This window comes from Scomber scombrus, chromosome 6, assembly GCF_963691925.1.
Source record: "Scomber scombrus chromosome 6, fScoSco1.1, whole genome shotgun sequence".
NCBI classification, from domain to species: Eukaryota; Metazoa; Chordata; class Actinopteri; order Scombriformes; family Scombridae; genus Scomber; species Scomber scombrus.
In genome coordinates, this window is record NC_084975.1 from 23,997,896 (window position 1) to 24,024,192 (window position 26,297).

General features: G+C 38.8%; 2 protein-coding genes across 3 annotated transcripts; one reads left to right on the forward strand and one right to left on the reverse strand.

The window, feature by feature from the left end:
• Positions 1-2,174: 2,174 nt before the first annotated feature.
• svip (small VCP interacting protein) lies at positions 2,175-5,861 on the forward strand. The gene is made up of 4 exons (XM_062421216.1): positions 2,175-2,653; positions 3,564-3,614; positions 4,599-4,715; positions 5,285-5,861. The coding sequence occupies exons 1-4, from the start codon at positions 2,591-2,593 to the stop codon at positions 5,297-5,299; spliced, it is 246 nt and encodes an 81-aa protein (XP_062277200.1). The 5' UTR covers positions 2,175-2,590; the 3' UTR covers positions 5,300-5,861.
• Positions 5,862-6,736: 875 nt separating this feature from the next.
• On the reverse strand, positions 6,737-24,329 carry LOC133982241 (growth arrest-specific protein 2). Of its 2 annotated transcripts, none has more exons than XM_062421208.1 (8): positions 24,095-24,329; positions 20,126-20,286; positions 17,535-17,665; positions 14,416-14,557; positions 12,820-12,883; positions 12,471-12,681; positions 12,269-12,376; positions 6,737-8,297 (listed from the first exon to the last, which is right to left on the reverse strand). In XM_062421208.1, exons 2-8 carry the CDS (start codon positions 20,268-20,270, stop codon positions 8,088-8,090), a joined length of 1,011 nt encoding a protein of 336 aa, XP_062277192.1. In that variant the 5' UTR covers positions 20,271-20,286; positions 24,095-24,329; the 3' UTR covers positions 6,737-8,087. The 2 variants fall into 2 exon arrangements, with proteins under 2 accessions (XP_062277192.1, XP_062277193.1); XM_062421209.1 differs by lacking the exon at positions 24,095-24,329 and adding an exon at positions 22,854-23,572.
• Positions 24,330-26,297: the final 1,968 nt, after the last annotated feature.

Below are 26,297 nucleotides of genomic sequence, written 5' to 3' on the forward strand. Positions count from 1 at the left end.
AGAAAATATGCTTAACTAAGGCAATAAATTATACATAAACATTATAACTATCAGCATATTAACCTTGTCATTGGGAGCATGTAAGCAAGCATTTAGCTCAAAGCATTGCCTCGCTATAGTGCAGCCCCACAGAGCTCTTAATATGAACAACTCTGTAATGTGTTTACAGTGTTTCAGAGCACTTTAATAATATTAATAATATTAACGATAACAGATTAACCATTATAATGGGAAACTGCTCTAATCACAATGTACTTTTATTGTCAGAATAACTGTAGATGAGTACATGGATTTGCTTAAATTACCTTAATCCTCAAATAATCTAAAGTGAAAAAAGAAACAACATATAGAGCACTTGAATATTCCTCTGTGCTACAAGATGCAAACATGATTCACCGAACAGCTTGTTGTGGGTCAGTTAAATCCTTTGCACACAACCAGGTAAATAACATAAATAAAGTATTTAAAATGAACACAGCAGCTCAGTGTGCATCCTTTGAGAGTAGGTGATCCTACCTGAGGAGCTCCCAAGAGCCTGAGACACTTTGACTTCCATTGCTTGCAGGTTACTTGCACCGTCAGTACAAATCCCCCATCAATAAGTTTCTGAACGACAACTTGTACAGCCACAAAAGCTGTGCAGTCTCAGGAGCCTGCCATTCCCACAGTGCAGCACTTTGAGTTGTGAAACAGCTGTGAGCGCTGCGAAGATGGATGGGTGGAGTTTACAGTGTTGTCCGGTGAAGCGGGGTACAACATTAGATTCTCGGGCTATTGATTGAAGAATATTGATTGGACGGGATTCCTGTATGGAGCATCACTCACCTCACTTGCGACTTTCTCATTAGGCTGCATGACTGACAGCAAATCACAAAAGGGAAAATATCCAGTGTCTTAAAGGTAGGCATGACTTGAATTTGATGACTTATGTAGAGTAATTACATGGTGACATTTACACTATGAAATCAGTTATTTCATTTCATGTCTTGTAATGCTATTGTCCCAATAGTTTTTATTTGCATTTCAGAGTGTGATTTTCTGAACTTTGGGTGATGGAGTCATAACAGATTATAAAAGATCACACTGCATTTATTGTGCTGGCTAGGGTGAGTAATTGCAAAACAACAATCATCATGTAGTAGTCATGGATGCATTGCATTATGTTATTGTCATTATCGTGGTCGTGTCTACATGATAACCCTAGATTTATGAAACTCTCGCGAGATTTGTAAGAAAGTAGTAGTTACCCACTTTTAACCTCTACCACATTTCAAGTAATAATTTTATCTTTCCCTAAGTGTAACCAACCCTAACCAGACCTTAACCACAGCGTTGTCACATCATAAAACAGCAAGACAAAAATTATATTTTCGAGAGAGTTTCACAAATCTAGGGTTACCCTCTAGGTACTGCCCGTTACCATGGTGATTAGTACTAGTGTCAATTCTCGCCGCAGGGCGGAGCTGTTGGTCCAACTGTCAGAGGATGAGCTGCGTTCAAAAAACATTTTACAATTACTGTTCTGTACTGTATAAAAACACTGACGCTAACGTAGATTTCTTCTGAATAAGAAAACTAATCCGTTTTTTAAAACTATGACAAATAGTAATCGTCATGTTTTTATTTTTTGACAAGATATGGTTAGTTTAAGTGGAACATGCTTGCAGACACCGTAATAGATGTTAATTTACTAACTAAATAAGGCAGGTTTATTTATAGCACATTTCATACCTAGGGGCAATTCAATTTGCTTTACATAAAAACAAACATTTAACAGTAAGAATTGGAAACAAAAAACATAAAAACCAATAATAGCAAAAACAGGGAAACATTAAAACATACAATTAAAAACAAAACGCCCCACCACACACACACACACACACACACACACACACTTATAATAATAAAATTAAAACAAAGTACAGACAAATAGAAAGAGAGAAAAATAAAATAAAACCTAGACTAGAATAGAGCATATAAATATGTTTGCAGCATAAAATAATGACTTGCTTTAAAATCATCAAAGGGACATACAGTGCAAATGAAAGATTAAAATTTAAAGTGCTTATGAGAGCTCAATCATAAGCACATGAGAAGAAAAGTGTTTTTTAACCTGGATTTAAAGATGTTCAGTAACGCTGAATGTGTGATGCTATTGAACGCACCACGGCAGATTACGCAGCCAGTTGAACTCTGACCAAAACAAACTCACAAGGACAAAATATTTAGCTTTGACGTCTGACTTTAAAAACACCTACTTCCTCCCAAATGCCGAGGCGACTAAACAAGAGGTGTGAGGAGAATTAATTCATCTTTTGTCGGCTTGCTCGCAGCATTAACTGAACTCTAGTAGTAGTGGCTATTAGCTAGAAAATGCTAGCGTTACTTTAGCGAGCGACGCCACTTTAGTCACCGTGATGCCAAAAACGCCCCGACAGCAGCAGCCGCGGGGAGTAGAAGCTGCTGCTGCTTCTATCGCCTTAACTATCAGCTAGTTAGACTAATCTGAGACGCTGATAAACTCTATATTTTTTCTTCTACGTTGCCTTTTTTTTTTTTTTTACTGCCCTGGAAAAAAACCCACTTCAGTATGGGGATGTGCTTATCGTGCCTTGGTGGAGCAGGGGAGGACGGGGTTGTCACTCCAGATCCAGTACGTAGCTTTAAATCACCTTTAAAATCAACACCCTCTCTTTGTGTATAAGTCAGGATGTATTGCTTATAATTGCAGTATAAAATGTTAAAAGTTAATTTCACGTAGTTGACTCGAATTTGCCTTAATAATCACAGGGTCACGATGAGGCCCTACTAGGTAATGTTTAGGAGGCGTACAGTGTGTTTAGCTTTAGTAAATACTGGCATGTGAAGTATGTCAACCTACCAGGCCCCTGGTCTGTTAACTTAACGCCGTTCTACTTAATTTACTGTCTAAAAAAACTGCACTTTTTTTCAATCCGGGTTCCCACGGTCCTGGAAAAGGTATGAAATTAGAAAAACTGTTGAAATGGTTTGGAATTAGGTGAATGTTTTGGAAAAGTTTTGAATTAGGGCTGATCTGCTCTGATATCAAAGATAACGGATATATCCCCCCACCCTTTTTGTATATATTATTTGTTGTTATTATTTATGTATTTGTGTTTTGTGTTTATGTATGAGCTATTGGATACATGAATTCCCCCTATTGGGATGAATAAAGTATCTATCTATCTATCTATCTATCTATCTATCTATCTATCTATCTATCTATCTATCTATCTATCTATCTATCTATCTATTTTAGTTCAACTGTGCAATGTAAACCCCTAACCCTAACCTTCACTTTAAAACACTGCACTAACAATATTAGACTCAGGTATATTATCATTTCGACACTTTTATTACTATTGTACATAATGTTACTATTTTTTTTACTATATTTTTTTTTACTACTGTTTGTTTAACTTGTGTACTTACTTATTATTTATTGTTCTTTATACTTTCTATTGATGCTCTTTTATTTTTATGTTATCTTATCTTATCTTATCTTATCTTATTTTAACCAAACTTTTCTGTACTCTGATCAGGAGACAAGGAGACGACAATTAGCTGAGGCCGCTGAGAAAAGACAAAAAGAGGTAAGTTATGGGTTAATTTGGCAGTAAAACACTGGCAAGACATCTAAAACTAAATGCTAGTCCAGTACAACAGCCCTGCAATAAATCCTACCTTTAATGAGGGGTTATGATGTTAAGTTTATTTAAAACTGGTGTAGTTATGTGTCAACTGAGAGGTGAATTTAATATTTAGTCTGTTCTTATTAGTGTTACATTTCAGTATAAGATCATATAATTTAACAACAACAAACTACAGACTTAAAAGCTGAATTAACACCTTTCCAGTTCAAACAACCCTTATAACCTTTGGGAAGATAGAGTTTATTGCAGGGCTGTTTTATGAGACGGCATTTGTTTAAGGTAAGTGTAGCTGATAGAGTAGTAATTGAGCGTAGTTTACTATTATAGCCCTCTATTAAATATATAAAGTTAAAGGTTGACTTCACAATGTAGTGAGTAAGTTTTTTAATTGTACAGAAAAGCCACTTGCATACCCGTAAGAGCCATGCAAAAGTTGTATCAAGGTAAGTAAACAAGGATGAGAAAAAAAATCTTTCTGGCCAGGTGAATCTTTGGATTTGGCTCTTCATCTCAACTTACCACATCTTTCTGCTCTTCAGTCACCATTTTTTAAACTCATGACTGTAACACTGTATGTATGGAATGAAAATCGTTTCTCCTCAGCCTGACAATTCACACTTTTTTTACTGCCACAGATGAAACACACACTGGGCCCCTAACCCACAGTCACGTTTCAGCAAACAGCACAACACTATTGAAAGTAGCTACTCCATCCTTTAGCTGAATCGCTTTTTTTCAGTAGTTGTACGCCTTTTTTCGCTAGTTGTGAATGCATATAAACGATTTTCTTATTGAAAATATTTTATTGAAACACGCATGTTGTTAAGACTGATTTTGTATATACTTTTAATACGTGTACAATACAGAAACATGTTTTAAAATGAAATTGCTACCTGTTTTTTCATGTCCCACTTACTCTTTCAGACAGCATATAGGGGTGTCAAAAATCCCGAAGGCGTTGAGAGGAAAAGGAAAAAACAGGAGGAGATTGAGAAAACGGAGATGACCACCTCTGGGTCTGGTGGCGGTGGCGGATTGAAAGTTAGTTTTGTGTTTTATTCTCAAGTTTTGTGATCGTAAATGTCTCTCCTTTTAAGTCCAGTGCCAATAAATTAAGACTTTTCTCTATTGAGATGTCAGCCAGCCAGCATAACATTTTGAAGTACTGAACCATCTTTGTTGAGTCAGTCTCATGAATGCAGGCACAGGTTTGATATCTGATTTGATATTAGAAGTTTGAGTCTGTGTTGTCTGGTTTTAATGTTGCGACTGAGATTTGTATCATTTTAAAAGTGTCTTGACCAAAAAAATTAGTCATATTGCACACTTTAACTACAAATTACATCAATAGTTTCAAGCAAATAGCTTTTTTTATTGATATGACAGTATTTTACTGGTGTCTTCAGACGATGTTTACACATAAAAGATATAAGAGACTGTGACGTCCCTCTCTGGCTTTGTGGTGGAGTATTTTACTTTCTGAAAAATGTGTCATAATATAGCAAAAGATCAAATTATACATACATTAACAAAAACATTTTATTCTGTTGATGATATATGAAAGATTGAAGATTGTTCTGATATGTCTCACGTCTTTATTTGTTGTCCAGTGGCAGGTGGGCTGAAAATCCTGAAGGTAAACACCTGAAATCGTGACTCTGAAGTGCAAACCAACGAAAGTGAAGTACAAGATGACTTGAAAGGCGTTTGAACTGCTGTCCATTTATTAAATTGATGTTTTTTTTGCCTATTTTATGATGTTTTGAGACAAACGCCTGCATTATGCAAAACAATTTAACATGGTTACGGACAGAATAGCAGGACCTGCCCGCTTGTTGCCAAGTTCTACAAGCCAGTCGGACGAGTCAGGGATGACACACGAGGATGATAAAAAGTTCAGTAGTGTCTCTGATGACGTTTTTTGATATTAAGACACATTTCATCACTACGCTGTTGTCGCTTTTTCATATTCAAGGATCCATATTCACTGTATATCCGTTAATGGTCACATAACTTTTTGTGCGACTTTTTCCAGAAACCTTTTATTCAAATGAGACATTTCAAATATAACACAGTTTATGTTTACAAAGACGTTTGAGTGTGCTTAGAATTAGTTTAAAAATCACCCAGTTAGCATCATTTCACCTTGTTTGTGGCTCTAATTTCTTTTTTTGCAACGCAGAGACTAGTGCAACAAGAAGGCATTTTCCATTTTTTTTGTGCATCCCTGCAGCAGATAAAGAATACTGCTGAATAACAGGAAAAACGCACACACATTTGAACCATTTTAACCAGTAAAAATTTAAATAACAAGTGCACACGGATATTTTTTGCACTAGTCTTTGACACTGTCACTTGGAAATAGAGCCCTGAGTGTTATTTTATTATTTTCTGCACAATTTAAGTTTGTTAAATTGACTTCTAATGTAAAACTCTAATGTATTGCCTGCTTAATTTAAATAAGATATGAGATGTGTTTATGAATTGCCATATGACAAACACAAGTTTCTGTTTGACACATGAATTGGACATGAATTCTCATACTCGATGTCGGTAAGATATTCAAGTCAACCACAATGGAAACAGCAAGAGTGGAGACGAATACGAAGTGTGTAAATAATTGAGTATTTACTTTCACTTGCTTAACTGCGTGCATTTTCTTACAGCCTGATCCTTAAATGCTTCCGGTGCTCTCCACATTTTGTAGCACAGGAAATCTAGCCAATGTTATTTGCTACAATAAATCACATTTCTGCCACTCTTGTGTAGATTTTATGTGCCGTATTACATTTTAACAGGAAAATGATTCAAGTGCAGATACAATTTAGATTTGATTAAAGTGATTAATGATGATATTTTTAACATACTGTAGTTGAGATACATACTTGCTAATACATTTTACACTTGACTATAGCATTTGTATGTTGAACATGTCGAGTGTTTTTCAGTTTGAAGTGTATAAAAATGGTTTAAAACTCTAAAGCAGACTCCTCTTTAAGATTTGGTTATGAAACTTGCAAAGACATTATTTAAAGAAAAGTTCCGTATTTTGAGTTGGGAAGTTTTAAGTTTTTGAGAATTTATTGAAATTGTACATCTATAAACAGAAACTGGACGTATTAACTGCACATACAAGCCTGAGCTTTGCATAGCCACTGATCTCACACCAAACCCACATATGAATTATCCAGGGGAAAGGTTTTACAAATTAACACATTGAACGTTTTAAACATTTGCACTACCTCTAGAGGTCAGCAACATACAACAATTGGAGGGCCTCAAATGAGTAAATCCACTACCATCAATATTAAATCATTAAGATTCAATTTATATACATACTGCATCTTGTACAGGTGATTGTCTATGTCGTTAGAATGGAAAGCATGTAAAACAGAGTATAGTCTAATAATTAACAATTGATTAAAAATGATAATAGTACAAAAAGGCATTGCATAGAATAGTTATTTAACATGTAAACAATCTAAGCATTGCTCCTTTTTTGTTAACCTAATAAGAAATACAGTACAGAAAGCAAAGACCAAGAAGACATTTGGGAGATGATCATGTCAGGCTTTGGTTTAACACATTTCTTTTGGTAAATAGTTTTTCAGTTAATCTTCTACTGTAATGTCAGAGTTAAAAGTTCATAGTCCAATTGGCAGTCTTAATATGGCCATAGTTATGATCAACACAATCAAGCAAATGAAAAGAGGGAAAAACAATAAATTGTAAAAAAAAAAAAAAAAAAAGTTAATGTGATTTCCAATAACAGGCAAAATCATCTGAATCGCTGCTCACATCTCAGATATTCACATAAATGACGAATGAAGCGTAATAAAATGGCAAATCAGGCTTGATGACAAATGTTTTCATTTTCAGTAACATCATTTACTAAACTAATTTTGCTTTTTCTAATTAAAGATATCAAGGGATAGAAAGAAGCATGGTGCCTAAACCTTGAAAGCTGTAATTTTTTCCTAGATGAAGGCATGTGTGCTAAAAAAAACAACAACCATTTCACATATTTGCACGTGATATATCGGTTAAAATACAGTAAGTAATTGAAAAAAGAAACTCAAAGAAAATGTACAACTTCAACCAGTTAATTCATTATATTGTAATGAACACATGAACACAAAGCTGTTTACAGTCATGTAAAACCAAAACACAATATTCAGGGCCCACCTGTTTGAATCGAAGTTTAATATGATCACCAACACCCACTGACTAAAAAAAAGTATACCCTCTCACTTTCACATCACTTTCACACACGTCTGCTTTCATGGATGCTGTGGTGTTTGTAACTTTAATGTTTTATGAACAGGAATATGTCAAACAGCTGCGTCCACTGGCCTGCAAGTAAACAACATCCTCCTTATCCTTTCATTGATGACACTTTTAAGTCTCACGTCTTCACTTTTTGCTGCGGTAGTGGGCTGCCACCACCAGGTAGCTGTCGGGCGTCAGGTCCTTGATGTTGGGGGACTTGCTGCTGATGGGTGACATCTTGCCCTCCACCCGGGAGATTTGGAGCATGCGGCACGGGTCATGTTTCAGCAGGTAGCTCTCAAAGGTCTCCCAGCCTCCACCGACGCGTACCATCACGTGCTTGTTGTGCAGCATCTGCAGAGTGGAATAGGATTATAGTGTCACTTCTGATGTCGGCTTGTCAAAGAAGAGCTTTAAGTGGTTGTTGCTGAGCCCGTCTGTCTAGAGGACTAATGTCATTTCCCTGATTGAGGCTTTGGGTTGAAGCTGAATGAAAAGTTAAGCATGGCTTTGATGTCAGAGTTTGTGGATTGATGTGGACTGGTTTATGTCCCTGGAGGGAAGCCTTCTCCCTCTCCAACTGGCCTAACGCCATGTAGAGCAAGCTACTGACAAACACAAGACAGATTTCTAGGACACATAATAAAAAATATTCCACCAGTGGCCATTTCATCACTAAAAGGCACTAAATCTAAAAATGACATGCTCTGCTTGGCCAAGAAATGATGTTGTTGAAATGAAGTGTTTTTTATTTCTCTTCATCATCCAATCTGACACATTTGCTTCAAAATCATGCCACCTGCCACATCAGGGCACATTCTCAAGGTTGGGTACCATGGCAACATCGCCCATTATAATAAAGAGAAGAAGAAATAAAAGTCTCTGGCTTATTGGATGCTCCGACACTTACATTCCCTAGAGGCGCTGCACATAAAACATGTCCGCCTCACTACGGCGGCTTCTCAGCCCCCCTACCTCATTAACACGTCATTACACGTCTACTAAAACAAGCTTGTTAACAAATGCGTTAGTGAGAAGAAATGGTAAATAACCAGGTTATTATGAAGAGTATTAAGGTTCTTTATTTCATTTCTTTAAAACACAAACAATACCTAAAGAAATACCTAATGATTTGATAAACTACCTCATGAGATTGTCACCTCAGTCTGGCCCGATATGAGGCTTCCTGCCCTGCAGCAGCATAACATGCAACATTTATAAGCCTCTTAAAAGAATCTATCTAGGGGGCATTGGCGGGGCAGTGATCCAATCACCAGCACCAGGCCTTCAGGCTTTGTGACTGTGGATTTAATGGACCTGTGTGATGCTGAGGGGTTTCAATCATGCTGCTTTGGGACAAGACCCTTGATAGAGCAGCTACCTCGTCAGCAGAGCAGAGAAGGACAGAGGCCCCGGGCTGAGCTGTGGACAGCACTTCTCACTAACGCTGCGATGTTACTCTGCCCTCTTGTTGAAGCTACAACCACCTCATTTATTCCAGGAGCTGAAAAGGTCAGTCTCTCGGGTTGTACACATTATTGTGGAGTAGACTCTTATCCTGTATGTGCTGCGAGCCGCTGCTGTCCTTGCTCCACGGCTGCCTACATACCAGCCTTACTGTATTCATACCTTCTTAGTGGAAGCAGCTGCTGGGGAGTTAAACCATCTGAGGAATTTTAATTAAAGCATCTTCACCGTGAAGAGTGCTGGCTAAGCGACAGGAAAGAGGGATTAATGCTTTCTTTGGCCTGATCAAATCATGTGTCTCACAGTACTGACTAAATGATAATACATGTGTAATTTTCGTGTAATGTTATTATTGTTAATTCTATCTACTCGGTTAAGATAACATCTATGCCATGCGCTGTATATATTCCGTCATGGAAGAAGAATGCCTCTTATTGCTTTCACTGAGGTCTTTTAAAGGCCCCCACTTCTAAAGGGTTTCTGAATTTACAGCCAAAGGATAGAAGTAGGCATACAGATTGTGAAGCCTTTTGAGGCAAATCTGTGATTTTGGGCTGTATAAATACTATTTACTTTACTGCCCATGTAAGCTAGTGCAGACATCATTAAGCCACAGTGAGCTTCTCACCATTTGTCCTTGGTTGCTCAGCAACTCTACGAAGACTGAAGTGTTCAGTCATTGAAAAGGCATTAAATAATGAGAAATACTCAGGTTTACACATCACCCCATGTTGTTCCATCTGTGAACACATTTATCTTATAAATTGTATTGGGTTCATTTTAAATTTCAAAACAGCTTTGTTGATTCCAACCTCACAACGGCTGAGGTATGATTTGGTTGAATTTGACATCAGTAGCTGCAATATAATGTGCTGACAGCAGAGGACATCCAAGAGTAGATCCTCTTTTTTATGTCTGCACATCCTGAAGAGTGCGAGCATGAATCACATTCTTAGAGGTGTGAATCCTGGTTGAGGGTTGCCAAGTAACCAGGATCCCGAGGGGACCAAAGCTACTTCTCTAATCTGTGCTAGCCGGAGAATTTATCTTTCTCCAATATCCTTTCCTCCTCCACTCAGAGGAAGTGGAGAAACATTTCCTGGGCTGATAGATTCAGATATAATTAATGCAACAGCCAGAATCAGGTGATATAGCTTAGTCAAATATTTTCCTAGTAATAACCTGGTCATCAGATCGTATGGAAATGTGAGGTTATTATTTTCCCTTTATAGCCTGTGAGTCACATTTTGGTTGGCTGAGGAAAGACATTGTCGGAATACCATTACCAGTAAATGAGACCTCACAGCAAAGGCGGGCTCTCTGCACACAATGGATGACTTTCATCCCAAAGCCAGCCCCAAGTATCAACACACTGCCATATGCTGTGTGAAGAGGCATTGAATGAAGACGGGTTTGCACAGCAATGTGAAACCTTATTGTTATCGCCACCAAACTGATGAGAAAATTGATAGATTGGATCAAACTCGGTTAGCAAAATCTGATCTCATATTGACGTTTCTGAGAGGTTTTCTGTTCCAGTGTGATGTTGTAAAATCTGTTAAAAAATTCTTCAATTTAGATATTCCGGGACATTCTCTTATGGGCTTGATACTTTCACTCCACTATATTTTGGAGGGATATATTTATACATTTTCCTCAACTGCAATTATCCAGCATTTGCAGCCAATAATTACTTTCTTTTTTTATCATAATTTGGTTATGTGATGCATTGAGGGACTATAAACTAACAGTTAACCCTGATGGGTTTTGCAAAATTTTACTTCAGTAAACTCCATTTACTACTTAATTTTAAAATCTGGTCAAAGTGGAGCAAATGTTATCTGTTTTGATACTGTTGACTGCTTCATTTTGTTACAGAGCAACTGCCCCAGCACCCCAGACCTCCAGGGACACCAAAATCCCAGATACAGGTATTTAAAGATCCAAAAAATTAACTATGATATGTCCACCATCCTTCATTTGTTGTAAAGTTGTTATATAATCAAATTGCACACAGAAACCCAAAGCAAAAAGGACAGTAAAGGAGCACAGTGAGACTGCAACCAACAATTATTTTCATCACCAATAGGTCTGACATTCATATTCTTTGATAATAAATGCACTGTTCAGTGTATAAAATGTCAAACAAATTGTGAGAAATACATCGTCATTCCCTTAAGTTAAAATATTCAGATGACTTATGTAACCAACAGTCACAACAAACTCAAAGATCACGAAAAAGTGGATAAACTAGCAAATATTCATGTTTGAGGAGCTTGTGCCAGTGAAATCCTGGCTTTTTTTTTTTTTTGCTTTAAAAAATAGTCAAAACGTTATCAAGATGATTGCAGGGCTTGATTACTACCACACATATAGGTGTCAAAAAACAAACCTTTGCTCCGGGGACCAATAATAGGTAAATCTGTTCATAAATTCATATTTAACATCATCATATTTATTACGCTGTTGTGGTTTGTATATAAAATATTAACCTGTAAAGCTGTTAGTAACTGTGACTGCCAAATGAATGCAGTGGAGTAGAAAGTACAATATTTGCATATGAAAAGCAGTGAGGTAGAATAAAATGGAAGTACTGAGTAGTGAAGTAGAAGTACCTCAAAAATACATTGTAGAACATTGTGGACCTCCTTCAATGATAAAATTACCCATTAATCAACAATATCACACTGAGATACTGAGACAATTCTCTGAAACTTAACTTTAAAACCAATACTTTTACTTTAAATTGGAAAATCTAAGTTTCAATAAGTATTTTAAAACGTTTCCAACACTGTTGATAAACAAAAGTGTTTCTCATTTGTATATTTTAATATATAATAATGTTATAATATACTCACTCGTATGAAGAGCATTTTCTCCCCAACACGGTATCGACCCTGCGACTGCCTCTCCACACAGAATTTATTGGGGCACCTGCAGGGGGGATCGTCAGCGATATGTCTTACCTGTAACGCACACAGGTAAAAATATAAATGTTACAACTGTTTCCCCTATGAGATCAAAATTAGAAGCTAAATCATACATGAAATGATGACTTACAGCATCATCCAACAGATTCCCTGTACTTTTCTTGCTGGAAGTGACTTTGGGAGGAGTCGGGGAAGGGGACAGAGACGGGGAAGGAGATGATGAGGGAGATGGAGGGAGAGGCTGAGCTGGGGATACAGATGATGGAGGAGGTAGAGGTGCTTTCTCTTCTTGTTCAATCTCTTTCTCCAGTTTTATAAGTCCAGGAGGCTCCACATTGTACCTAGACAAGGAAAAGACAAAGTAGTAACAGTTCAACAGTAGTAACAGTAAAACTAAGAAAAGATTCACAAGATTTCAGATAAATATACGCAGAAAGATAAAAATGAAAGAAAATAATATATAGAGAGCAAGACTGTACCGGGATGCAATCCGTCCCAACTCTAACAGACAGAGGCAAACTTCTCGTGGCTCCTTGTGAAGAACTACAGAGAGAGAGAAAGTTTTAGAATTGAGTAATCACTGCATATAGATATGATATGGTGTCTGTAATAAGGAAATGAGTGAGAATGAGAGGCTGTTTGATGAAAAAGACACTGGAATGAGTGTATAGCCATGCTTGCGGCTGTGTGACGCACAGTGTAAACACAAGGTGCAGCTGAGGCTTGATTGGACAAATTCAATTATTGATCAGATGATGAAAGATCAGCAGATGAGCCTTTTCACAATTCATCCTCAGGGGACTATAAATGTCTGTACAGATTTTCATGAACATCCATCCAGTGGTTGTTGCGATATTTCAGTCTGGATCAAAGTAGTGGATCATCCGACTGACCGTTTGTAGAGCTACGCAGCTAGCATGGCTAAAAATGAGTTCATGAACTTCATGCACACAGATGCTCCTGTACTTTGCAATCTTATTTGATCCCAAATCAAATGAGTAGTTTTTAGAGTTGGGATGAATACAAAGACTTGAGGTATTCAGTTTAACCTATCCAGATATCAGACCAGATAGTGAGAGTGGACACAGGATGTAGACAATACATGTGACACACCACACCATGCATTACAGAGAGTGTATCCACTGCATGATAGCAAACCTGGTGTTGTTACATCTATGGCTGAACTGATAAATCCATCCAGAAACAGAGAAATGAAGGAAAGAGAAATAAAAGAAGAAAGAAAGACAGTTGTCAGCTGCTGTTTTCTTGTGTTTTTTCACACCATATAAAATCTTAATTACAGATTCATGCATTTGAAGGTCCTTGTATCTCAATGTGGGTAGCTTACTTTGTGTGAAATATGGCCTTCAGAAATGATTTGCATAGCTTAAATTGCTTAGGGACAGTCGACCAGCTATTAGTTAGAAATTACAGGAATGCATAAATATGCTCAGTGTTCCTGTTACTTGCAGGGTCACATACTGTACATCTGACTGTACGGACAATACTTCAGCCCAGAAATATCTCAACTGCAAACATATTTCATTGACACCAGAAATTCTTGATTAGAGAAAAATAGATAACAATCTGAGTATGTGAATGAGGAAGAGAGCCAAATTTACCTATTCTAGTGCTGAGGAAGACATTTGCATAACGCTGGCCTACTTTCCAACTAACTCACACCCTACTGAAAGGCGCTCTCTTTGTTTTTCCCCCAGACATTTTGAGCACATGAGAAGAGTATTCGAGATGCATGTGTTGTTATCGGCAGGTAGAGCTGCCCAGTCACAGCGCTCCCAACAGACTGCTGCCCTTGTGAGCTTCATGTAAATGTCAAAGGAGTTGAAGCAGAGTCTGGAGACCGGAGCCACAGAGGGGAGGAGAGTGAACCTGTGTGATGCTCTACCTGTACAATCAGGCCATTCACAACAGATAGAAATCTGAGTCCTTTGCCCTGGTAGTGCCAGTGATATCCAAAGTGTTGTATCTCTGTGTAGAAACTGAAGCCTGGTTGTTGAATATTCTGATTTTTTAGCCTTCTGATGTTTTTTTTTTTACAGAAAAAGTACACTCACCTAAACCCTCTGACTCAAACAAACACGTTTCTCCAACGCCAACCTCACGACACCAGGCAAGGAAGTTGGCTGTGTTGTCCCGCGCAAAGAAAGAGCCAGAGGGAGCGCTCCGTCGACATGGTATCCTCCGATTTGGAATAGTCTGTTAGAGATATGCACAGGTCAGTCGTTGTCTTCATGTATGCTACCAAAAATTAACAGAAAATAAAGAATAGCATCTAACTTTCATTGATGAATCACATGTAGACACTGAACTGAACATGAGTGTGTTTTACAAAGAGAAAACAAACGTCCAGCAGGGTGATCAGCCCAACCTGCAGAGTTTCCATCAGAACACAGAACCATACTCTCTTTATCTACACCGATTTCTTCTCCATCTGCTGAGGCTCTGGTTTCAGCCCAGGATCAAGGACCGTTTCCACACAGATCAATACGGGAGATGGCGGATTAGAAAACTGGGGCTACTTTACCAGGCCCTCTATGATTCGGGATCAAATGACATGCTTATGGGTTTCAGCCCCCACACGGTCTGTTCTGGGAGATTTATGCGCCTTGCTGTGGTTTTATACAGGATATGTGCGTCTGTGCTATGAGAAAGGTGCAATGAGCTCATGCTGGAAATATGCAGGCTTTTGTGGGTATTTTTCTTTTCTTTCCAGGCTCTCCTTTTGACTTTTTCTGGGATCCTTTCTGTTGTTGAATTACTCTGCATTCCTGGAGAAATACTGTTGGCCACATTTCCATTAGTCGTTTGATCTAACAATCACAGCGACGTGTTATACTTCTGCTGTGGCTCGCAAAATTATCTGCACCTTCACATGTCTAATAATTGTAAAATTGAAAGCATAAGGAAGTATTTTGCTTGACATGGTACCATGACAATCACAATTACATCAATCTTTTTCACTCATAAAGATGATTAACATTATGAAACATGTAGACTTGCCAGCATATTCTCATCACCTCCGCCTTCACAGATGCACTTGTACACTCTGAATTTGAGTAGCTTCCTTGTGGCGTTATATTTCAACAGTTGGATGGTTGCACTGAATTTAGCATGTGGCAGTTGTATGACAAAAAAGAAATACCATCCTCATTCATCTGCTGTAAACACATGGGAAGATGCGCAGGAGACAGCATCCACAGAGCACAATTTATCGCTTCTTTCTGCTGGAATCATTTAGTCCCACTTCACACACCACACCATCTTATAATGTGGTTTGAACGCAGATGAACGTTAACTTTAAAGTGGTAAAATATAATGGTAAACGACTACAGCTTTGAGACGCTCTGATGAGTTGATGAAACAACAATTATTTGTCATAAATTATAAACCTTAAGTGTCATAAAATGAGGTACAGTTTAGGCGTGGAGAACATGATTCATTTATGATGGCCCAGTGCTCTGAAAAGCATTTAACATGAGCTGTAAGAAGCTATAACATGGACAACAGTGATAAATCATAATGCAACTTTGTTTGATTTTAAAGCCTCAGCTGCAGGCCAGACAGTTTTGGCTCCTGGTCATCTCAGGATTCCTCTGCTCTCTCACACACTCTCTCTTTCTCCCTCTCTGTATGGTGTGTGTTTGATCAATAGGCTCCTCTATTTCAGTCGATCCTCTGCTGTCCCACGGTCATTGACCTCAAGTATTTCCTCACATCTGTGCTGCTACACTCACACTGAGATCAGGAGATCCACTGTCATCAGTCCAGCAATGCCTCAGTGCAAACATAAACAACTCTCACTAAAGAGCCAACAAAGGAGACTTTTGCTTCCTTTTTTTTCTCCTTCTGACGAGAAACATGACCTAATCAGTGTTTCCCTCTGTCGGAATCACAGTGAGCTCCAGACGTCAGCTCGATGTGTAAGAACAGATATTATAATAACTACAGATATTGATGCTTCTGTCATATCCAACACTAGAAAGTAAGGCCATTTAGTTTTTTTTATTTTTAAACTCTTATAAAGCCAAAGTTTTAGCTTTAAAGGTTGCAAATCAACTTTTACTTTCATAGCAAATTTACTCAATAGGATGTTTCTATGGACTTCTATAGAGTGAATGTATATGAAAACTCTTTTTTTTTTTTGGCTTGTCGGTAGGACATCAAACTTGGCTTGCAGTAGCCCTGAAGCTGATACAATCAGCACCCAAATCAGTTTGTTTTCTTGAGCACTGACCAACTAAAATAAACATTTGCACTGATTGCTTGGGATAAATTATCGATAGCCATTTCCAGCATTACCCTTTAATCTTATAAAAAATTCATTAAATCCTCACTCAAAAGCTCCAAAGAAATGAACATTTAACGTAGTTCTGCCAATTCTCACAGGGGATGTGGGGCCCCATCAGTTAATGTGTCCTTGCCAGACTTCTTTTTTCCTCTTGCCCCGCTGCAGGCTGCAAGCCCCCATCCCCCATCCCCAATTCCCAATCCCACCCTTTGTGCACTGCTTTCTGAAACTGTGGAGCCCCTCGCAAAGTATGGATTCATGATCGCTGCTAGGCTGACAAAACCAATCAACAAGTCAAATCTACGGACAGAGCAGAGAGAAAATATAAACATGTAGACAGGAATGATCAGCCTTGAAGAAAGTCAGCTCCAAATTTGCAAGTTTTTAGAGTGTCTGCCTGTCAAGTATTACCATCCAGGGGTTATGATTTAGACTTTTCTTGTGATGGGTGGAATTCAACAAAAATAGCTTTTATTGATCTTATTGAGGGAAACCTTATATCAGGATAGCTGTTTCCTGTCTAAGTAAGAGTCAATAAAACTTCAATACTATTGTCTTCAAGCAGTCTGGTCCCAATAAATAATGCAGAAAAGACTAACCACTTTCTCTGTTTTTTCGTGGGATGATTTATATGTTAAAAAATAAACACCAAACATGTTTTAGATAAAATGCCTGGATTTCTTTTTTAATTAGGTAGAGAGTAAAGTGATTATCAGTCAATCTGCTCTAATCTCATGTTATTAAATGATATTTCGTCTCTGTCAAATCTTTCAGATTGAAAGTAAGTCTCAGAGCACTTTCAGCCAAGATTTGGCTTCACATGTTTGTATTTTCACTATAACCGTTATCATGCCAGACTACTGTAATCCTCAGGTTTCTCAGTACCTTGCTATTGCCAAAAGCAGGCAGGTCTCCATTACTTTGCCTGAACTTCTCCTGTAGTGTCTCAGCCAGCTGGCACAACAGGAAGCCATTGTCTAAGCGATCCATGAAGCTCTCGGCGGTGATTTCCAGGCCTGACCAGGGGACACATAAAAAAGCAGAAAATCCATCCCAGTAAATTCATCATAAAAATGCTAATTTGAAAATATATACAGTGAAATTATATAAAATTTTACCTCCATTCCATTCCCAGTTGAAGCTGAGCCTGCTGCAACGTTATTGGCTCTCACCTGATTGAGATCGGCTTGTACTGCAGCCAAGTGTTCAAATATTACAACACGTGATTTGGGGAAATGTGGGGGGATTTTCTAGTAGCACATGATGGGGGTGCCAAAGAGAAGGTCACATGAAAAGGTGGGCATCTGACTGTGCGCAGTAATGCGTCATAATCCTGCACACTTGCAGAGATAGATTGGCGATCAACATGTGGTGTCCAGTTGACTGACTTCCAGAGGACCATTCTTTCTTAGTTAGATCATTGTGAAATAGGAGGTGGTGGCAGGGGGGTGTCTGTGGAAAGAAACTGGAGAGATTTTTTTTTATCCCTTTTCTGTTTCTTATAGGAGGAGGGGTCTGGGTTTTTTTTCTTTGACGTTTAATGAGTTCCAAATGTTGTAATTGAGCCCAGAAAAGAGAGATTGAAATCTTGAGAAATACTCAGTGAGCTCCCGTTTTATATGCTCTCCCTCGCCTCTCGCTGTATGTGGAAAAAATATTTCAGAGAGCTCTCAGAGAAACATTTCAACTCGAACACTCAGTCCTATAAATTGCCTCAACCTCCCATCACAACAACAATATGACTCATCAGTATAACCAAGCGTCCTCCTCCCACTCAATCAGCAGACTCATCCTTATTCCACACTGCTCCTCCCACCGGAAATTGTAAACGCCTAAGCATATCAGCGCCTTTTCCCTTAAAATTTAAAGGCACTGAGTGCACAGAACACGACTTAAACCAACAAAGTAGTTCAACACTGTGTATTTACTGGTAACACATGGATGTTATTGATTATTTCACCACAGAAGTTTCTAGCTCAGCTGGTTCCAGTACAAACACACAGACCTCCAGAGATAACATGGAAGATAGGGAAGCTGTTTTAAGTTGTTCACACACACACACACACACACACACACACAGACACACACACACACACACACACACACACACACACACACACACACACACACACAAACACACACACACACACACACACACACACACACACACACACACACACACACACACACACACACACACACACACACAGGAGTCAGTTACAGGAACTAAATTGGCTTCCAGTTGGTTTGAGAATGTACTTTTGGACTGCAGGATGTCCCGTGGAATAGCTCTCAGTCATTAGGTGAACAGTTTTAACCATATTAAATGCAGCTGTAGCTCTAGAGTCAGTTTAGAAAGTGTAGAAATTAAATATTGAGGTACATCTGTAGCCTGATGCCCATATAGTCCTAAACAAACTTAAAATAATGATAAAATACTGTTTACACACTGTTTGCCTCTTGGACATTCAGCAAACAAATCACCTATTCTGTCGAAGGAATTCAAAGAATTTGTGTTTCGCTTATGACTACATTTTTGTCTCGACACTCGTTGCTCATTGGTGCCTCAGTTAAACCTGCTAATCAGCATCTTTTAGAGAACCGTGTGGAAACAGGTCTTTAACTTTGTCTCTTTACAATAGATAACAGTTTGTAGTGCTCTTGTAAATGAAATAAACCACACTGAGTCTATCATGTTAACCTAAACTTTCTTCATATACATCCAAGAGTTGACTTTATATTAAACTGGAGTTGCTGAATTCAAAACAGATCCACAAAGTGATTGATGGTTTTTCTTTGTGAATAAAATCCACTATACAAAGTGATATATTATACAATAGCAACCTTGCACAAAGCTCGGGCTGCTGCTCCCTTCACTGCTTACTCTTCACTACTGGCTGTGCATTATTCGAGAACTGTTAATGACACCCATTATTCAATTAAGGTAAATCAGTGTGAACATGGAAAGAGGTTCACACATTCAAGTAACTTTAAAATAGTTTGTAATGAGGTTCATATTGATTCCACCTCCCTGCGAAGGTGTTCGCCTCAGCAATACTGGTTCAATTAATGTTGAAGGTCATGAAATTTTCATGGTTTTCTCAAAGCCAACCTATTTATAGAGCAGTGTTTCGAATAAATCAGTGATAGCACCTTACTTTTTTTAAAAGAATACTACATTTTTGTGGGAAATTAACCATTTTTTCTATAATGCAGGAATATGAAATGTTAACTCTTTGAAAACATCTATCTATCTATCTATCTATCTATCTATCTATCTATCTATCTATCTATCTATCTATCTATCTATCTATCTATCCATCCATCCATCCATCCATCCATCCATCCATCCATCCATCCATCCATCCATCCATCCATCCATCCATCCATCCATCTATCTATCTATGCTGTATTCTGTTGACATAAATAGTCAGATAAGTTTATTTAAATGTCTTGTGCATTTATGTCGTGCTTACCGAGCATATTAGTGAGCCACAGGGCGAGATCTTCCTTCATGGGCAGCAGGCTGGCTTCATGTCGACTGGCCAGCCACTGGTGGTACTGTTGCATGTCGGTCAGGCCGGGCCCGCTGGGCTGTTTGGGGCTCAGGGAGCTACACATGGTTCCCTATTGACGGCTTGAGGAATGCAGGGAGGAAGACAAGACGCACAAGAACTGCTAAAAGATCATTTCAGTTTATCTACAATTGATTAATTTGCATTAATATGTAAGTGGACACAATATTAATAACACCAGTATAATACAGCCAAACAGATCTGCAAAAAATGCTAATTTCATCTCTACCAAAGCTTTTGAGGCCACAATTTACTTTAATTGGTTTGAATTGCTTTATACTGGTTTTCAAGTCATTGTGTAATGAGGTATGTACAATTTGTATGTTAATACATTATTTCCATGTCTATATATTGCTTATACTGTTGCTCTTATAAATGTTGTGTTATATTTAGAAAAACTGAAAGAATCAGCATGGCAAATGAAGACTTTCTGAACATTTTGCAACATTTTAATCATGACCTAAATTAAATTATTCAGACCCGATCAAATGAATAAAGAGAAAAGAAGAAGAATCTGGGTGCTTTTGTCCTCTTGGCCAAATCCTGGTGTGGTTTACAGTCCACCTGGCAACATGAGACACCAACATGGACTCTGACAGTCCAGTTCTTATTCACCTTTTCGTCAGACAACAGACACTTTTGTACCAGCCAGATTCAAAGAGTGGGAAGTCTATTTAACACCAGACATAAACAAAGAGCTCCTTTAGATTAATCATACATAATCATGCCATCTAAATCAATTCAACCCACTCAACACTGCAGCAGACTTTATTATTTTAGCCTGATGAGAGACAGTATTTCACATCAATATTCGCAACACTATTTAACAGCTGCTTATTGCCCGTTAAGTGATGTCATTGAGTAAATGCGACATTTCTCACAGTCTTTTCCAATAACTCACTACGCCAAGCGTTCACTGTATGAGCTGTAATGTAAAAATCTTTCACATTTCACTCAAGTGTCACTTCATTAATGGGTTTGCTACTGAGAAGGGTGAGTAATTGACAAAATGACTGGGCACTAGATGTAAGACGTGAGCGGACTAACAACACACAGCAACAGATCGGCAGTTAATATTCACAGATTCAAAGCACAAGTGCTGGGATTACAGTGAAAAGACTGTATGTGATGTGGACAGGGAGTGAATAAATACAGAGTTATCTCAAGGACACAAAACTTACATCACTCCCAAGGCTGTCATAGTCATGTAATCGTGAAATTTCATTTGAAGAATTAAGTAGAAGAAGAAACAATAAAATGGGAAAAACTCTCATAACTTTTTGACAAGTTGATTTAAAAAGTGGTGTATGGTGCATCAGATAGCAGAACATGAGCTGAGCCTGATATTCCCCTATTGAAAGTGTTATTGATCACTGTAATTGTTCCTCCTTCCATCCTACAGTGATTTTGATCAAGTGATAAGGGACTCAATGCACAATCCACTATAGATGAAGAGATTTGATGATATGATACAAGGTTTCCTTCTACTTTTGTTCCTTTGTCATTACTAAATTCTTTGTTCAAGGTTCAAGTGGATGAATACAATACAAGGCCTTGCAGAGAAATCTAGTTGTTGCATTTAAACATTGTTACCTCCTGCCTGCCAAATCTTACCTTTCCCATGTTAGGCAAATGGCTGCAGGATATTTGATGAAAATTGCAAGAAAACCTCATTCAAACAAGGAAGCAAAGCTGCCAACTATGAACAATCAGTTCACAGTGGCTGAAAATGTCCTCTGAATACCAGGGGTGTGTAACACAATGTGAAGAATCTGACCTTTAGAGCTATGTAACATTTCAAGGTCCCTCCGGAGATGGCTGTAACCAAATCACACCGCGGTGCAACACTGGACATCAGGACCTTGATGTCCAACCAAGGTCATCTGATCTTCCTGAAGACAAGCGCTGCTCGCTGCCTACGCACACTAAACTCTGGAGTCTGACACACAGGTGCTACATTCCCAAGTCCAGTGTGGTGCAGGCTGACCGACAGAACAAGGGCACTGGGACAACTTCTCATGTCTCACAGTACAAGCCCCATTCATACGAAGACATGCACTGCTGTTATCCTTAATTTAAAAATGAGTGTTTGACACATCTGTCAGTGTGCAACATAGCAAATCACGTTTTCTTTCAAGCACAATACAATTTTGTTTTTAATATGTATTTCACACATGCTACATTCTATTCTGCTGCACTGACTCAGTTGGCCTTTTAAGAAACTAATAGTTTGTGTAAATCTTTGTTCAAAAGCTGCATTCTTCCTAATGAGACCATGAATAAACATCCTCCTGGGTTTCCCCCACTTTTCCCCAGGAAAGACTCCTAAAGAAACAACCAACTGTTGTTACACATACCTGCTTCCTCTCACCACACTGCAGCCTGACCTCTTCAAGTGCAGGCCAAAACACAGCTAACACCATCACTCTGCCAGGCTTTAACCAAAACATACATCATCTAAACCTGCTGTTTTATCTACTGATGCTATCAGATTCAGGATCTGATTATAGAATAGGGATTAGAAAGAGAAATAGATAACCTTTAAAATGCAAACTGCATTCAAATGTACAAATATACATTCTCTCAATCTGAGAGGCCTCATGACTTCAGCAAAGTCGTCATAACATACCATGGTTGGCTGCATATTGCTCCAGGAAAGGCATATGGATGGGATCACTGCTGGATCACATCAATTAGAAAAAAACAAGAGTGGCTCTGTCCTCCTAACCCTCGCCACCCTTCATGCATTTCGCCTCCACAACAGAAAACTGATCTGGAGGCAGATTTGTCCATTTGAGCAGGGGTAGAAACTCAGCATGTTTATACTGCACAGTTTCATGCGTGTGTTTTTTGTGTATGTCGTAATCAGGTATCAGATTGTATCAGCAGCAGCGGTCAGTGGCCTGTGAGGAACAAAGTCTCCAGAAGAATAATGTCACCTGGAGGATTTGAATATTTGTATCTGGAATTGTAATAATCAGCAAGAGTAGACTGTTTTTCTCTATCATCTCACAAAAAAGCATCAGACTCACAATAAGCCTGAAGCACTACTTTTATTTATATATCCACAACACCGTTCTTGTGTTTATTAGTGCTTCACCTGGCATGTCCTAAATCTTCAGCTGTGATCCAGTGCTGATTTATTATAGATGAAATCTTTTTTTAAATCTTCCTCAGGCCCTAAATAATAGACCTCTGTGTTATAAACATTTGCACCATCAATAAATCCAATTTCAGGCAGTCAGTCTGTGCAATATACAGACAGATCCATACAGATATACCTGAATACACACAATCTTTTGGTGCTATGTCTGAATTTAACTCAGTAAATATGTTTTCGGATTGTGTTGTTGCTGCAACTGAAAAACTAGGCAGCACATTTACAACTGCAATAAGATTTGAAAGCTGTCTCCAAATAAAAAAAAGCCACACCAGACATTTCACCACTCTGGAAATGAGATCAAGGGAGGACTTCTGATGAGTGATGACTGAAATCCAGCTGAGCACCCACTAATTATAAAAAACAATGAGATGACTGAGCTCCCAACTGAAACAATGCTGCTGGATTTAGTTTAATTTAAAAAATGAATTTAATTACTTTTATGTTTTATTTAAAGCAAGTTTTAAAGGTGTTTTAACTGTCTTGAAGTAAGGCTTAATTGGGCTCCAACTTTTAAATAAGCAACAGAGGCGGAAATCATCTGCAGAACAAGGGGCTATAAAACCCTGCAGAATGCAATAAGTAATGCAAACTTACTAAAACTGAGCATGCATAAAGCCATTCTCAGGTCTGACATTCATTTGGTAAAAAAAGCAGAGCAGCGAAAATTTCTTGCATGTGTGAGTCCACAAAAAGCTATCTGTGCTCACCCTGAGGCTTCAGCTCGCTGGTGCGCACCTTCCTCTCACGCGTCCTCTGAGCTGCTGGATCCCAGTTTTCATGCCTTTTACAGCGGTGCACCGACCCACAGGTTAGGCTCCAAAACACTGAACCAATGTGGACCGGGGAGGTCTTTCTCACTGCGCACAAGGATCTGGACTGCACACACACACAAATACACTCACAGCACGCTGCTGCTGCTGCTGATGGGAGGGAAGTTTGATCCTGCTGGCAGTGCCTCCCCCTCCTCTCTTCTCTTTGTGTTGCCTCAAAATGACATTTCTGAACTGAATTCAGCAGGTCAGGTCGAGAAATTCAATCCATCAATACAGTTTTATTTAATGGATTTTTTTTCTCTCTGTGTGCCCATAATCTGACAGACCCTGTATGCCAAATCTGGTAGGCTGCAGTTTACTTTGAGTTGGTGACTAAATCTTAATGACACAGTTGTCATTACTAGACGAACTATGTAAGAAAAAGGGGGAAATAAAGAGGTTCAACACGTTTTTGTGCCAGTAAATCTAAAACCTAAAGTGTGGCCATAGATGTGTAACTTTAAGGGTGGGTTTGTCAAAAGTGTCGATACTTTTTCCATACAGGTGTTTAAAACGATGCGATCTCCGTTAATTATTCAGCCGAAAACCAGACCAAGCTGTCCAATCAGATTTTCAACCCAGGGCTGTACAGACGAAACCACTGGAAAGAAGATCAGCTGGTCTTCAACCTGTGACTGTTTATTCTCTCCAGCGATGAACGCACCACGTGACTGATGGGTCACGTGGTGCTAGTCTTGGCTAATTTAATAAAGAAAGAAAGAAAGAAAAAAAAATGTGTGCCTAGAACTTTTTTTCCCCTTTTTGCTGTGGTATAAAAACAGATATTGAGTTTTGTTTTTTCATACTAGTCTTATATCAAAGTTAAAAATTCTGGTATCATGACAACTTCAAATTAGGATATAAGTAGGAATAAACGCTTCATTATTATTAGGGCCCCAGCACTTCACAGTGCAAGGGCCCTAATAATAAAAAAAAAATTGATATCTTATGGGTCCCAGAAATGCGCGACAAAATGGCTCTCTGGCACCCCCTAGGACATCTTAAAATGTGAATTTCTTCCGTCCAGATTGACATAGGAGAACAAAATTTAGTATGCAAATGTATCATTTCCAGATGCACACAAAATTTGGGGGGACCAGGACCACACTGTCCGTCCAATAGGACATCGGCCGTTTTGATTCCAAGTTGCAATTTTGGTGCTATTTTTGCCATTTCCAGCCCTCGTACTTTAACGAACTCCACCTAGGTATTTGACCCCACCAATGTCATATTCGGTCTGTATCATCTAAAGACCTTGGAGATGAAAAGGTGGGCGTGACAGTGCGGCAAATTTCCATGTTTCGCCATAAAACAGGAAATCCTTAAACTCCTACATACATTGTACAATCTGCCACAAATTCCTCACGCATGATGAGGTTCCAGCACTGAACACGTCCATGTGTCAATATTGACTCATATTCATAGCACCACCTACAGCCTCATATGACAAACATCATTTGATTTACATGAAAATCACATGGTGTGTTCTCAACATCATACACTACAACATGACATATAATTGGTTGGTGATCTGTAGCACCACATGGTGGACTCAGGAAGTGTTATTTAACCCCATCACGCAATGTTCAATGAAAGCCCAGGTGCACAGACCTCTACATGCCCGCTGTGCGAGCCCTCGAACTGCGTCACAGCCCACCATGTGAGGAGTGTGAAGGTCTGTTCATCGCTGCATGCTTGCAGCTTTAATTAATTTTCCTGGTACACTATCATGTATTTTGCACCCCTGGTAACCCCTCTGGAAGTCTGAGATGTTGAAAACAGGGTTTCTGAAATCATACGGATGGTAGCTTGGAGTTTCCTCCTAAAGTGAGACAAAAATACTTCACAACCTTCTCTGCACCTCCACTCCATCAACCTCTCCCTCCAACCAAACCTGCAGATCCCAGGACCTTTTTCTTTTCTTTTTTTAATCAGATTTATTTTTGGGCACTTTTTGCCATTATTTGAAAGTCCAATAGGAAACAAGGAGAGAGAGAGGGGGGAATGACGTGTACTGAAGGTCCCTTACTGGAATCGAACCAGGGACATCGCCATAATGTGGGGTGTGCAGTAACCACTCAACTACCAAGGCACCCTG